The 12,015-nt window shown below is 51.3% G+C and overlaps 2 protein-coding genes across 3 annotated transcripts in view; one reads left to right on the forward strand and one right to left on the reverse strand.

The window, feature by feature from the left end:
- The window catches only part of SMAP1 (small ArfGAP 1), an 81,825-nt gene extending 75,182 nt beyond the window's left edge, over positions 1–6,643 (forward strand). For both annotated transcript variants that reach the window (XM_068153445.1, XM_068153446.1), the window contains 2 exons: positions 401–729; positions 5,565–6,643. In XM_068153445.1, coding sequence (XP_068009546.1) covers positions 401–729; positions 5,565–5,699 — 464 coding nt within the window. In that variant the 3' untranslated portion in view covers positions 5,700–6,643. The remainder of the gene's footprint in view (positions 1–400; positions 730–5,564) is intronic.
- Positions 6,172–12,015, reverse strand: part of B3GAT2 (beta-1,3-glucuronyltransferase 2) — a 28,707-nt gene continuing 22,863 nt past the window's right edge. The window contains exons 3-4 of the mRNA XM_068153447.1: positions 7,962–8,110; positions 6,172–7,883 (exon numbers count right to left, since the gene is read on the reverse strand). Coding sequence (XP_068009548.1) covers positions 7,797–7,883; positions 7,962–8,110 — 236 coding nt within the window. The 3' untranslated portion in view covers positions 6,172–7,796. The remainder of the gene's footprint in view (positions 7,884–7,961; positions 8,111–12,015) is intronic.

Below are 12,015 nucleotides of genomic sequence, written 5' to 3' on the forward strand. Positions count from 1 at the left end.
GCTGAACCCCTGTCCCCATAGGGGCGGTTCTCCACCCTCTGACCATCTTTGTGACCCTCCTCTGGACCCATGCCAGCAGTTCCATGTCCCTCTTGTGTTGGGGATACCAGCACTGGACACAGTGCTCCAGGGAGGGCGTCTCGGGGCAGAATCACCTCCCTTGACCTGCTGGTTCACCACAGGGTTTATCCCAACTCTTGGCCAGTTCTCCTCTGGTGCTGAGTCCCTTTCCTCTGGGAGCTTTTAAGCAGCTTTTAACTTCTACCAGAAGTTAACAGAGTGCTGATGTACAAGGGCACAAAGTTAGCCTTGAAAATGATTTGGGTGCACATCTGATTTGTGGGGTTGGGGGAGAAAACCACCAAACCCCTCTGCTGATCTCTTGCTTTCTCTGGTCCAGGTATGTTCATGGGGTCATCTTCTATGCCATTTACCACACAACCATCAACTCATTTTCAAGGCTTTCCAGCCATGGGAGTTCCTGTGCCTGCAGCAACCGGGATGATGGGCAACATGATGGGACAATCCATGCCAGTCATGGGACAGAGCACAGGCATGATGGGAGGAATGGGAATGCCCAATGGATTTACTGGTACTACACAGACTGGTGTGATGGGACTGCCTCAAAATGTGGTTGGACCTCAGAGCGGGATGGTGGGACAGATGGTGACGCCACAAAGCAAGTATGGACTGCAACAAACCCAACAAGCTCAATGGAACCTCTCTCAGGTAAGCACTTGCCCTCCCCAGGCAGGGCTGCTTCAGGCAAGGTGTAGCTCCTCAGATACACTGCCTTGGGCTGCAGGAGGAGAGCTGGGGTGGAGCCAAGGGACTAGCTGCTGGGCTGGCAACAGCTCAGAGGCCCAGCTTCAACCCAGTGAATAATGACATTCAGGGTAACTAATTTATGAGCAGAGAATCAGTTTGGCCAGGGTAGGCAAAACTCAGTTCTCTGCTGCTGTAGGTGCTCTGAGCCTGGCACCTGAAGTTGGCCAGGGCACAGCCAGCCTGGCTGCAGTTCCAGCATAAGGGATGGAAACAGCCTTGGACTGAAGCAGCCTTTCAGTGCCTGAGGGTTGCCATGCTTTGGTTCACAGCCTTCAGCAGTCTCCTCTGGACACTTGCTCAGCCTCAGCTTTTCCTTCTCCCTGGCACTTCCATGCTGTTTTTTTCCTGTTCTTAAATGTGTTTTTAAAGCTCTCTGAGTGTCAGTGCACACCTGGGGTGGGGTGTGTGCATCACCATGGAATCACTGCATCCATTCAGCTGGAAAAGCCCTTTCAGCTCATCCAGTCCAACCCTTCTCTAACTCTGCCAAGGCTGGTACTGAACCATGGCTCTCAGCACCACATCTCAGCCTCTTTGAAACACCTCCAGGGATGGGGATTCAGCCACCTCCCTGGGCAGCCTGTGCCAGGCGTTGAGAACCCTTTCAGTCAAGAAGTTTCTTCTAATATCTGACCTAAACATGCACAACTTCAGGCCATTTCCTCTTGTCCTGATACTAGAGAGAAGAGACCAACCCGCACCTCACTCCAATCTCCTTTCAGGGAGTTGTGGAGAGCATTGAGGTCTCCCCTCAGCCTCCTTTTCTCCAGGCTAAAAACCCCCTGCTCCCTCAGCTGCTCCTCACCAGCCCTGTTCTCCAAACACTTCTCCAGCTTTGCAGCCCTCCTCCAGACCCATTCCAGCGCCTCACTGAACTGAACCTCAAAACTGAACCCAGGCCTCAAGGTTTGGCCTCACTAGTGCTGAGCACAGGGGGACAATCACCTCTCTTGTCCTGCTGGCCACACTAGGCCTGATCCAGGTGAGGATGCTGTTGGCTGTTTTGGCCACCTGGGCTGATATTCAACCAACTGTCAATACCATCCAATGAAACACCTTGAAATCAGGTATTTGAGAGCTTACTGGGAGGGAGGACACAAAACTCAACTTGGGAGTTCAGGATGGATGGTGGCCCATGGCTTGGATGGGAGCACACTGCACTGGGTTAGGAACTGGCTGGATGGCCGAGCCCAGAGAGTGGTGGTGAATGGTGCCACATCCAGCTGGCAGCCAGACACCAGTGGTGTGCCCCAGGGATCAGTGCTGGGCCCTGTGCTCTTTAACATCTTCATTGATGATCTGGATGAGGGCATTGAGTCCATCATCAGTAAATTTGCTGATGACACCAAGCTGGGGGCAGGAGTTGATCTACTGGAGGGTAGAGAGGCTCTGCAGAGAGACCTGGACAGGCTGGACAGATGGACAGAGTCCAAGGGCAGGAGATTGAACACATCCAAGTGCCAGGTTCTGCACATTGGCCACAACAACCCCATGCAGTGCTACAGGCTGGGGTCAGAGTGGCTGAGAGCAGCCAGGCAGAGAGGGACCTGGGGGTGCTGGTCGATGGCAGGCTGAACATGAGGCAGCAGTGTGCCCAGGCAGCCAAGAGGGCCAATGGCATCCTGGCCTGCATTAGGAACAGTGTGGCCAGCAGGAGCAGGGAGGTCATTCTGCCCCTGTACACTGCACTGGTTAGGCCACACCTCGAGTCCTGTGTCCAGTTCTGGGCCCCTCAGTTTAGGAAGGAGGTTGACTTGCTGGAACGAGTCCAGAGAAGGGCAACGAAGTTGGTGAGGGGTTTGGAACACAGCCCTGTGAGGAGAGGCTGAGGGAGCTGGGGTTGCTCAGCCTGGAGAAGAGGAGACTCAGGGGTGACCTTATTGCTGTCTACAACTACCTGAAGGGAGGGAGGTTGTAGACAGGCAGAGGTTGGTCTCTTCTCCCAGGCAGCCAGTACCAGAACAAGAGGACACAGTCTCAGGCTGCGCCAGGGGAGGTTTAGGCTGGAGGTTAGGAAGAAGTTCTATACAGAGAGAGTGATTGCCCATTGGAATGGGCTGCCCAGGGAGGTGGTGGAGTCACCATCACTGGAGGTGTTCAGGAGGAGACTTGATGGGGTGCTTAGTGCCATGGGTTAGCTGTTTGGGTGGGTTGGATTGGTTGATGGGTTGGATGTGATGATCTTGAAGGTCTCTTCCAACCTGGTTTGGTTTATTCTAAATAAGTTTTTTACTTCTTGATCTTCTTATTAGAAGAATCTAATGGTTCCTCACTGCTGCTTGCAGTAACTCAGGAGGTGAAGCTCAGTGACTTTTCAGCTTGGATTCCATGTTTGTTTACTGTTTTGCTCAGCCCTGTGGTATGAACATTCCTGAATGCAACCAGCATTTTTTAGGTGGCTAAAACAGTCCCCTCCTTGAAAGTGCAGGGTGGTGCTCTGCTTTGGAGAGCACTGCTTTAAAAGTGAGGATTTCAACCCCAAGAAGGCTGTGGATTTCTTGCTAATAGGCTCTTTCTAGGCATCTGACTTTGAAAAGACCCAGATCAGCTTTGAAATTAAAATGGAGCTTCTTATCGGATAGGTATCAAAGGCTGGCTGATAGAACAAGCTCTTCAGGTGTCTCCTTACTCCTTGCACATCAGCTGTCAGCAGTGTGCTGCATCCCACCCATGCAGGGGAGCTGTGAGCTGATACCTGACTCCGCTTGAAGGGGGAGGAAGGGCTTGCTGTGCTTAGCAGAGTGGCAGTGTTGTATGGAGAGAATCAGAGAATCTCAGAGTGCTTTTGGTTGGAAAAGACCTTTAAGATCATCAAGTCCAACCATTCTCTAACCCTACCAACCCTAGTGCTAAACCATGTCCCTCAGCACATCTCTGCCTCTCTGAAGCACCTCAAGAGATGAGGACTCAGCCACCTCCCTGGGGAGCCTGTGCCATTCATCTTTGAGAACCCTTTCACTCAAGAGTTTCCATCTCCTCTCCAACCTAAACCTCCCCTGATGCCACTTGAGGCCATTTCCCCTCATCTGCTTCTTCATACTTCTACCCCAGAAGAGATTAACACCTAGGTGAAGCAGGTTCCCATGAAAGCAGGCACTGTGTTACCCTTAGCTATTTGTTTCTAATTCATATTGCTTAGCCTGGAGAAGAGGAGGCTCAGGGGAGACCTTCTTGCTCTCTGCAACTACCTGAAGGGAGGTTGTAGCCAGGTGGGGGTTGCTCTCTTCTCCCAGGCAACCAGCACCAGAACAAGAGGACACAGTCTCTTGCTGTGCCAGAGGAGGTTTAGCCTCGAGGTGAGGAGAAAATTCTTCACAGAGAGAGTTGTTGGCCACTGGAATGTGCTGCCCAGGGAGGTGGTGGAGTCCCCATCCCTGGAGGTGTTCAAGAGGGGATTGGATGCGGCACTTGGAGCCATGGTTTAGTCAGTCATGAGGTGTTGAGTGACAGGTTGGACTTGATGATCTCTGAGGTCTTTTGCAACCTTATTGATTCTATGATTCTATGATTTCCACCCCCCCATCCCCATGTTTCACTGCACAGCTCAGGACTGCTCGCTTGTGTTTAGATCAACTCTGACTTTTACTCAGTGTTGTCTCTACCTTTGGTCTAATTCTGCTTGTCCAACATTTCATTTAACATGGAATACTGGGTTCAGGTTTGGGCCCCTCACTACAAGGACATTGAGGGGCTGGAGCATGTCCAGAGGTCAGTGAAGCTGGTGAAGGGTCTGAAGGACAGGGCTGGTGAGGAGCAGCTGGGAGAGCTGGGGCTGTGTTGAGTCTGGAGGAGGCTGAGGGGAGACCTCAGTGCGCTCTACAGCTCCCTGAAAGGAGGCTGGAGTGAGGTGGGGATGGGTCTCTTCTCCCTAGTATCAGGTGGTAGAAGGAGAGGAAATGGCCTGAAATTGTGCCCTGGAGGTTTAGGTTGGAGGTGAGGAAAAATTTCTTTCCTGAAATGGTGTTGAGGCCTTGGAACAGGCTGCCCAGGGAGGTGATGGAGTCTCCATCCCTGGAGGTGTTCCAGAAATGTGTGGCCATGGCACTTGGAGACATGGTTTGGTGGCCATGGTGGTGTCAGGTTGATGGTTGCCCCTGATGACCTTAGGGGTATTTTCCAATCAAACAGTTCTGTTCTTCTGTGGGTTTTGTGCAGTAAGAGACACTAAGCTCCATCCCTGGGAGTTTTCAAGGCCAGGCTGGATGTGGCTCTGAGCAACCTGACCTAGTGTGAGGTGTCCCTGCCCGTAACAGGGGGCTGGGATCTCAGGTAGTGATAGGACTAGGGGGAATGGAATGAAGCTGGAGGTGGGGAGACTCAGGCTAGATGTGAGGAGGAAGTTCTTCACCATGAGAGTGATGAGACCCTGGAATGGGTTGTCCAGGGAGGTGGTTGGGGCCCCATCCCTGGGGGTGTTTAAGACCAGGCTGGATGAGGCTCTGGCCAGCCTGATCTAGTAGTAGGTGTCCCTGCCCGTGGCAGGGGGGTTAGAACTAGATGATCCTTGTGGTCCCTTCCAACCCTGAATGATACTATGATACTATGAACTGGATGATCCTGGAGGTCCCTTCCAACCCTGGCAGTCCTGTGCTTCTTGTGTGACTCTGAACTGTGGGCAGAGCTCTTTTGAGTGGGCTGCCAGCCAGAGGAGGCACCGCTGCCTCGTGGCTGGCAGCCTGTGGTGCTCCAGCAGCAGTGCTCCCTGGGCTGACTGTGCTCCTGTGTGTGCTCCACAGATGAATCAGCAGCTGGCTGGGATGAACCTCGGCACCTCCAGCACGGCCATGGGCTTCGGCCAGCCCCCCAGCACAGCGGCAGGCTGGACTGGCAGCTCCTCTGGGCAGACTCTCAGCACACAGCTGTGGAAATGAGAACTGAAACGGAGGTCTCCACACCCACAGCCACCACCCTGACATTCCTTGCTCCAGGAAGTTTTACTTTTGCTCTCCCCCCCACCGTGTACAAACTCTTTTTTCTTGCCCCCCCTCCACCCCCAAGCTGTTCAGATTAAGGATATAACTGACTGACCGTGTCGTGGTCTCTGTTGATTTCAGTTTGGTGTAGTGACAAAGCAGATCAAGACTCCATGCAGACATCCTTGGCAGCCTTTTCATACAGTCCACACGATTTCATCTATTTAAGAAGCTGCTTAACCACTTACTGATTATTTTTTATTCCCCTCTCCCTCCCCTCCCCTCCCCTTCCCAAATAATAGATCCAATGTTTGCCTATAAGGGACGTAGCTATCATGTTAGTAATATCCAAAAAGAAACAAATACAAACCCTGAGCCCCCACCCCTTCCTGACCCCTCTCCCCCTCCCCCAGTAATCCTGTAGAAGGTACTGTATGAACAAATGTTTAATCATATATCAATAGAATGTAAATGTTATCACTGAGCAATGTTTTCTAGTGTATCCAAACCGGTTTCGTTCCATCCTCCCATTTCACTGTGATGTTCTTCTGGTGTGCATAACAGGGAATATGGTTCTTGACAAAGGAAGATAAACCTGGATGTTGCTGGCATTCTACAAATCAAGAGTTTCTTCTTTCTTTTGTTTTTTTTAACCCATGAGCCTTGGATCTGTTGGGAGTTGGCTGTGAACAAGCACCCAGCCCGGCTCGGGAGGCACGGACGCGGCCTCGGGGCCGAGCAGGAGCAGCAGAGCCTGCAGCCAAGGTAGCAGCTCCCTGTGGACAGCCCTGCTTTCCCCTGGCAGAGAGATCCAGGTTTATGACAGTGATTGTGTTTACATTTTATGGTGCCTCGTAATGATAAAATGGTATTTCCCTATATTAAAAGGATCAATCCAGAAACGCTTGTGGGGGCTTTTGTTGCGTTCCTCTGTGGGCTGTTGTCACTGCTCCTTCTTCAGGGGCTGTTGTCACTGCTCCTTCTTCAGGGCCTGTTTGACTTCTGTTTGTTTAGGACCTATGTAACTTGCATTTCTTCAGGACCTGTCTGCTCTTTCTTCAGGGCCAGCCTTGAGGACCTAGCTGAGTGGCCAGCCTGCAGGGCCCAGCTGAGTGGCCAGCCTTGAGGACCTAGCTGAGTGGCCAGCCTGCAGGGCCCAGCTGAGTGGCCAGCCTTGAGGACCTAGCTGAGTGGCCAGCCTTGAGGACCCAGCTGAGTGGCCAGCCTGCAGGACCCAGCTGAGTGGCCAGCCTGCAGGGCCCAGCTGAGTGGCCAGCCTGCAGGGCCCAGCTGAGTGGCCAGCCTGCAGGGCCCAGCTGAGTGGCCAGCCTGCAGGACCTAGCTGAGTGGCCAGCCTGCAGGACCTAGCTGAGTGGCATTTCTTCAGGAAAGGATTCTCCTTTAAATGAAGGCAAACCATGTTCAGTTTGGAGGATCCATTTATGCAGATATCCAGGTTATAGATACACAGACTGCCCTGGGTTGGAAGGGACCCTCAGTGGTCATCTTGTCCAACACCCCTGCAGTCAGCAGGGACACCTCCATCTAGATCAGGCTGCCCAGGGTCCCATCAAGTCTGACCTTGAATGTCTCCAGAGATGGGCCCTCAACCATCCTGGGCAATCCCTGGGCAACCTGTTCCAGTGTTCCACCACTCTCCCTGTGAAGAACTTGCTCCTGATGTCCTTAGGTCGACAGTTGGTGATTTCAGAGCAGTTTGTGATGACACCATGAAGCTGGATGAATACAAAAGTATGTTGATAAAGGATGATTCTGCAAACAGCCACGTTGCTCTTGGTTGTTTTTACTGTGTGGAAACAGCTTGGAAGGTGAGTGTCAGTTTATTGAGAGTTCAGAATTGCATGCAAACGAGTTAGGACAAAGCACACCCACTTGAGTTGCCTTTTAGAGTTATATGACAGCTTCCTTTTGTTTCCACAGAAGTCCATCAGGTGACCATTCAAAGGTCTCACTCACAAGCAGACTATGAACTGGCTGAATTCAGACACCTTCTGACACATCCATTTGTGCTTCCTGTGTGACTGTGCCTCCAGCTCATACCTCAATGTTGACTGTGTCCAGGTGGTATTTTGGCTCATTAGCTAGATTGACTTTCTCTGTCCGAGTGTGCCACACAAGGACCTACAAAACAACATGGGTGTTAGTACAGGCAGCTGCAGAGGCCACACCAAAGCACTTCAGTGAGTCTGAAAGCTCTACCTTGGTGCAGTTGTTGGCTTTTGGCTCCAGCTCCTCCACTGTTGTTATCTGCTTCAGAAAGTCCGATTCTTGCATGCCTGGTTGAGAACCACGGCGCTTGAAGACGGCTTTGGGATGTGACAGGATCACCTGAAGACTCACAGCGAATCCTTGGGGAGAGGGAAGGGGGAAAATGTTAAGGGAAAAACCTTGTTTTTGTGCAAGGTAGACTGAAACCTAGAAATCAGAGAATGGAAGGGGTTGGAAGGGCCCTATGGAGGTCATTGAGTCCAACCCTTCCAACCAAAGCAGGATCGCCCTAGGGCAGCTCACACAGGAATGCATCCAGGCAGGCCCTGGCTGGGGGACACTAGATCAGGTTGCCCAGAGCCACATTCAGCCTGGCCTTAAAAACTTCCAGGGATGAGGCTTTCAGCACCTCCCTGGGCAATCTGTTCCAGTGTCACCCTTATGGTGAAGAACTTCTTCCTAATGTTGAATCTAAATCTCCTCTAGCTTGGATCCACCCCCCCCAGTCCTGTCTCTACACTCTAAAATGTTCCTCCCCAGCTTTCTTCTAGCCCCCTTCAGATACTGGAAGGCTGCAGTAAGGTCTCCTTGGAGCTTTCCCTTCTCCAAAGTCCCTCACAGGGAGGCTGCAAACAGAGAAGGCAGCAGTTTGAAGCAGCTCCTCTGCCTGAAGCAGCCCTCCTCAGTCTGCTGCAGCTTCCAGTCGCGTGGCTGCCTCCCTGAGTGACTCAAACCTCCGCTGCCACAACACTTGTGCAGCAAAACCACGTTTGTGAGGCCTCTAATTGCCCAGCCTAGCCAAGGCAGCCTTTTCTTCTTCAGAGTGCTTCCAGCTGTCCCTTTATGACAGCAGTAGTAACAGCTTTGACATCTGTTCTGGAAAGCTACAAGAACATTTCATTCTGCAAGCAGGAGTGAGATGTTTTTTCTCATTTCCAAACGTGTCTTAACTCTCTGCAATGGAAGCCAAGGCTGTCCCCCCCACACCTCTTCATGAATGATCTCACTGCTCTATTTTCCCTCAACCATAGCTGTGGCTTTTATGGGAGCCTTTTAAAGAGGGAAAAAAAATACAAAGTAATTATTACATGGGATGGAAAGAAGGCACAATGAAAGCAATTCTAGCTTAGGAGGCACAGGAAGACACCAGCAAGTGGTTGGTAAAAAATGTATTGATTTAAGGAGAGATTTGGACACTGCAGTGAGAGGGCTGTGGGTTGGAGGTAAACAGCTCCCAGTTCAGTGCTGTGGTTGAAGAAAACAAGAGAATCACAGAGGGGTTTAGTTTGAAAAGGACCTTAAAGATCATGCAGGTCCAACACTCCTGCCAATAGAATAGGATCATAGAATTGTCAGGGTTGGAAGGGACCTCAAGGATCATCCAGTTCCAACCCCCCTGCCTTGGGCAGGGACACCTTCCACTAGCCCAGGCTGCTCAAGGTCTCATCCAACCTGGCCTTAAACACTTCCAGGGAGGAGGCATCCACAACCTCCCTGGGCAGCCTGTTCCAGTTTCTCACTGTAAGCATGTTTAACTTTATATCCTTCCCAAGATAATGAAAGCAGCCTGGAGAGCAGCCAGGCAGAGAGGGACCTGGGGGTACTGGTCGATGGTAGGCTGAACATGAGCCTGCAGTGTGCCCAGGCAGCCAAGAGGGCTGATGGCATCCTGGCCTGCATCAGGAACAGTGTGGCCAGCAGGAGCAGGGAGGTCATTCTGCCCCTGTACATTGCACTGGTTAGGCCACACCTTGAGTACTGTGTCCAGTTCTGGGCCCCTCAGTTTAGGAAGGAGGTTGACTTGCTGGAACGAGTCCAGAGAAGGGCAACGAAGTTGGTGAGGGGTTTGAAACACAGCCCTGTGAGGAGAGGCTGAGGGAGCTGGGGTTGCTCAGCCTGGAGAAGAGGAGACTCAGGGGAGACCTTACTGCTGTCTACAACTACCTGAAGGGAGGTTGTAACCAGGCAGATGTTGGTCTCTTCTCCCAGGCAGCCAGTACCAGAACAAGAGGACACAGTCTCAGGCTGCACCAGGGGAGGTTCGGGTTGGATGTTAGGAAGAAGTTCTATACAGAGAGAGTGATTGCCCATTGGAATGGGCTGCCCAAGGAGGTGGTGGAGTCACCATCATTGGAGATGTTCAGGAGGAGACTTGATGGGGTGCTTGGTGCCATGGGTTAGCTGTTTGGGTGGGTTGGATTGGTTGATGGGTTGGACTCGATGATCTTGAAGGTCTCTTCCAACCTGGTTTGGTTTATTCTAAATAAAGGTTTATTCACTAAAAATCAATGTCTAGATGGAAAGGGCTTCTCCACACCTTGCAGAGTACTCTACTGAGCAGAAGACTTCCAGGTAATTCTTTGGCTGTAGGCTGTCCTCATCCTGTGCAGTTAAAGTCCGCAGCCTGCACCACCTGCCAACAGCAGTGCTGGGATCCAGCTGTTTTCTGCTGCAGCTGCTGGGGGTTGGCAGGCAGTGCCAAGCAGCAGAATGGCAGTTTGGACTTCTCTTTCCAGCTAGGAATCACAGAAGGGTAGGAGTTGGAAGGGACCTCTGGAGATCTTCAGGTCTAAACCCTGCTGCCAGAGCAGGATCACCTTCAGCAGTCCACACAGGAACGCAGTGTCCAGGAGCTTGTCTTCACAGGCTGCGGAGCTTTTCCTGCTTCCTACATCTTGCAGCCTGGCTGTGAGGGAGCAGGAGGTGAGCTCTGTCCCAGTGCCCTTTGCAGCCAAGTGTCATGTTTGTGAAGAGCTCAGGCTGAGCACTGAAGTCCCTCAGCAAGAGGCAGCTGTGGCACATGCAGCCTGCTTTTTGCACCTTTAAAGGTGATCTATCCCTGACCACCAAATTGACCTGGGCCAATTCAGTATGTCTGGTTAAAGGGTGGTTGGGTTGGAGGTTTTTCCTCTCAATTAGAACAAAGACTATAAATTTTTGGTGCAGATGGGCTTTGGTGTGGTTGATATTTTGGGCCCCCTTCCAGAAAATGTTTGCTTTGCAAGGGAAGGCATTGTTGGAGCTCTGCTCAGCTGTGCAAGCTGCTGCTGCTTAGAAGATTGAAGATGGAAGCTGGTCATCCATAAAGGAGAAAAGGAAGAGAACACCAAAGTGAATGCAGCATCCTAGTTTTCAGAGTGGAGAAGGAATCCCTGCTAAGCAGAAGAGACACCCAGATCTGCTGCTGTTTGTGTCTCAGCCTGACTCCCATAGCCCATACTTACTTCTCCTATGTTCCCTTGTGGCAAAGCTTGCTCTGATCAGAAAACCACATCCAGTTCTGAGGGTGGCTTTCTGCTCTGCACAGACCTTCAGGTGGGCTGCACCCCCTACACCTAACATGTGCCCTTGCTACCATCTTATTGCCAACCACCCTTTCAGGGTGCTTCTGAAAGTCTCCCCCATGGTTTTAAGGCACCAAATGAAAGCCAGATGATTAAACTGAGCACTGTAGGTGGCAGGGGCATCAGGTACTGTGCACTGGCTGGCCCTGAGCCTGAGATTTGTTTCATTGTAGTCTTGTGTTTCTTAAAAGAACCCAACAAAGCAACAGCTTGAAGAGAAGATAATTCAAGGAGACTTATCTCCTGTCTCTGGTTCTTCAGCTCTGCTTGAGAACTGCTTTAATGTCCCATCTATGATGTTTTGTATGCACGTAGATAGACACTGGATGGACTTCAGGACATCTAATGATGGCTTCCAGTTGACTTTTTTCCTCCACAGATGGATCATTTTGGCATCAAAAAGAGAGGAGATGGCTCAGTTTTTTTTTTACTAGACTGGCACAAGCTGTTTCTCTTAGTAAAGATCCTCAGGTAATAGATGAAAATTCAGTGTTAGCTTGAATTGTGTCCCCACACAGGGATGCACCTGGCACCTCAGTCTCCAGCATCACCTTAACTGCATGCATGCAATTCTTTTACTTGGATCATTCCTCCAAGGTCACATTGGGCTTAAGTGTCACAGGAAGCACCACAGGACAGTTTCACAGCTGAAGTGTGCTTTGGGGTGGTTTGAGTTTTGGGTTTCTTTGCTGTTATTGTTG

Source organism: Melanerpes formicivorus, unplaced genomic scaffold (genome assembly GCF_026170545.1).
Source record: "Melanerpes formicivorus ecotype bairdi unplaced genomic scaffold, bMelFor1.0.p_v2 SCAF_26, whole genome shotgun sequence".
Lineage (NCBI taxonomy): Eukaryota > Metazoa > Chordata > Aves > Piciformes > Picidae > Melanerpes > Melanerpes formicivorus.